We start from the raw sequence: 2,500 nt of genomic DNA, 5'->3' as shown, positions 1-2,500 counted from the left end.
TTTTGAGCTTCTGCTTCTTGCAATAAGTGATACAGTCCATAATTTATGAACAACCTTACCCATTTCAAGCATAAAAGATATACTTTTTGTTGTACCTGCAGGAAAATTTTATTGATCCGTCCAAAGCAGATACTATGTGATGATGGCAACTACAGGGAGACCAGATATTTCACAGCATGGAGAAAGGTAGCTATTTAGAACATTTATTGAATAAGGAAATTGGTAGTAGTGACATTAAGGGTGTGCTGGCTGTTATTTCTCTACATGTAATTCTTAATGAAATGTTGACTCCTTTATGGAAATGCCTTCTAAGTGTTGATTATCCCCTCAGATTCGTCAAGTAGAGGACCACTATCTACCTCGAATGATCTGTAAGATCACGGGTCAGATTACAGTCCCCTTTGGAGATGCCGTTATAGCTACCAGAGACACCTGTATAGGCTATGAAATATGTGAAGAATTATGGAACCCAGAAAGGTTTGCCTTTGTTATATCAAACCAATATCAGAGTAAATTCTGAATATGTTTTCTTTTTGCTGAGTATCTCTTTAAAGAATATTGGAAGTTCAGGCAAGATATATCAATCAAAATATGATTCAGTGAAATTAAAGATATCTTTAAATTTTATGTAAAAAGCATGATTCAAACATATATAATACAGAGTATGCAGTTAATACTTCTACATTTATAAATGACCAAAGGACTTTTCCACAGTTGCCACATTCCCATGGCTTTGGATGGAATAGAGATCATTGTGAATGGCTCTGGCTCCTACACAGAAATTCGCAAGAGCCATGTGTCTCAGGACCTTATCAAATCTGCAACAGCTAGAAGTGGAGGCTGTTATGTGTTTGCCAATCTGAGAGGATGTGATGGCAAGTAGACAAGATCATAATGCTGTACTAAACCTGCATGACCATGTGTTTGTCTTGTATATATTTTATTTGTCTGATTGCTTGTATTTGCATGATTGTGTTGCTCCTGCAATTTACACATAACACATTGTATATTCCAGGAGATAGAGTATACTTCCCTGGAATTTCCATGATTGGTCTCAATGGGTCAATCATTGCTCGTACAACTCCATACAGTCTGTCTGAGGTTGAAATAATCACTGCCACAGTTGACTTGGAATCAATCCGTTGTTATCGCTCTCTGATACGCAGTCGGTGCCTACATGCTTCTCAGAGTCAGGCTTATCCACGTGTACAGGTGCTGTGGAATAATTATAGATTATTTGTTGCTGATTAACCCTTACTTTTTTATGTATTAGCTTACTGATATGAAATCCTATCTTTATAGAAGAATCATTTCTGCCTATTAAAAGAAATTGCATTTTTATTGGCCTTGCAAAGGTATGCATGAAAGTACTCATCATACATATTTAATACCCTTTTTTCGCTGTTCTTCAGGTCAACTTTGCTCTCTCCAATGATGATGATATATTCCTGCCAATATGCTCGCCTCTTGAGTATAAACTCCCAACCCCCGAGGAAGAGATCCTCTATGGGCCAGCCTGTTGGTTGTGGGATTACCTGCGTCGTTCTGGTCAAGGTGGATTCCTCTTGCCACTGTCTGGGGGGGTCGATTCGTCATCCACTGCCACGATTGTATATTCAATGTGCAACTTAGTGGTAAAGGCTGTTGCAAGTGGGGAAGAGAAGGTACATTGCAATCCTCTGTTTTGCTGTTTGCTTGAAAGATTTGGTAAGAAGAAACACCTAATATTAGGAAGTCAGACAAGCACCGGAATTTGAATACTGATTTAGCTAATTCTGTTGCAGTTATCATAATTATCAAGATATTGTAATGTGTAATGTAGATGGTAGGTAAGAATTATTTTGACATGTATCATACAATGTAATCTTATCCTCTGCAGAGTCAGTTCAAAATAGAAAATTTAGTTGTTGTTTTTTATATAGATATGTAGATATTTTTAATTCATCCTATTTATCAAGGGAAAGAAAGTTTCTATTTTTAATTATCTTCACATAATTTAGTATTTAGGCAGGATAATAACTTACATAGGGAACATGGTTTGTCACATGATTTATTACATTTTTGTATCTTTTTAAACTCAAATTCCTCAGAATGAAAGATGATTACATGTTTTGGTGAAGGAAAAATATGCCAATGCTGTGTATATGTATACTACTATAATGCTTTCTTACCTAATGGTTGGAAATGTGTATTTACTCTCAGGTTTTGGAGGATGTGCGGCGCATAGTGTCACAAGCAGATTATGTTCCTCGAGATCCTCGGGAGCTGTGTGGTAGACTCTTTCACACGGTTTACATGGCCACAGAGAATTCATCCAATGAAACAAAGGCTCGTGCAAAGCTGCTGTCTCAGCAAATAGGAAGGTGTGGATCCATGTCGTAATTAGTGTGTTATGCAATCATTGTAAGCCTTTTTGATGAAGCAACATGTAATAACTTCTGCTGTGCATATGCAGAATATGTTAGTTTTGCCACAACTTGGGTGTATAATTACAAGAAAT

General features: G+C 36.9%; 1 protein-coding gene across 1 annotated transcript in view; it reads left to right on the top strand.

The window, feature by feature from the left end:
* LOC125044676 (glutamine-dependent NAD(+) synthetase-like) overlaps positions 1-2,500 on the top strand; it is a 17,130-nt gene that overhangs the window by 4,414 nt on the left and 10,216 nt on the right. The window contains exons 4-9 of the mRNA XM_047641487.1: positions 102-186; positions 332-477; positions 715-875; positions 1,016-1,212; positions 1,413-1,664; positions 2,203-2,363. Of these exons, the coding sequence (XP_047497443.1) occupies positions 102-186; positions 332-477; positions 715-875; positions 1,016-1,212; positions 1,413-1,664; positions 2,203-2,363 (1,002 nt within the window). The remainder of the gene's footprint in view (positions 1-101; positions 187-331; positions 478-714; positions 876-1,015; positions 1,213-1,412; positions 1,665-2,202; positions 2,364-2,500) is intronic.

This window comes from Penaeus chinensis, chromosome 36 (assembly GCF_019202785.1).
Source record: "Penaeus chinensis breed Huanghai No. 1 chromosome 36, ASM1920278v2, whole genome shotgun sequence".
NCBI lineage: Eukaryota > Metazoa > Arthropoda > Malacostraca > Decapoda > Penaeidae > Penaeus > Penaeus chinensis.
The sequence above is the reverse complement of the archived record's forward strand: the minus strand, read 5'-3'. Positions and strand labels throughout refer to the sequence as shown.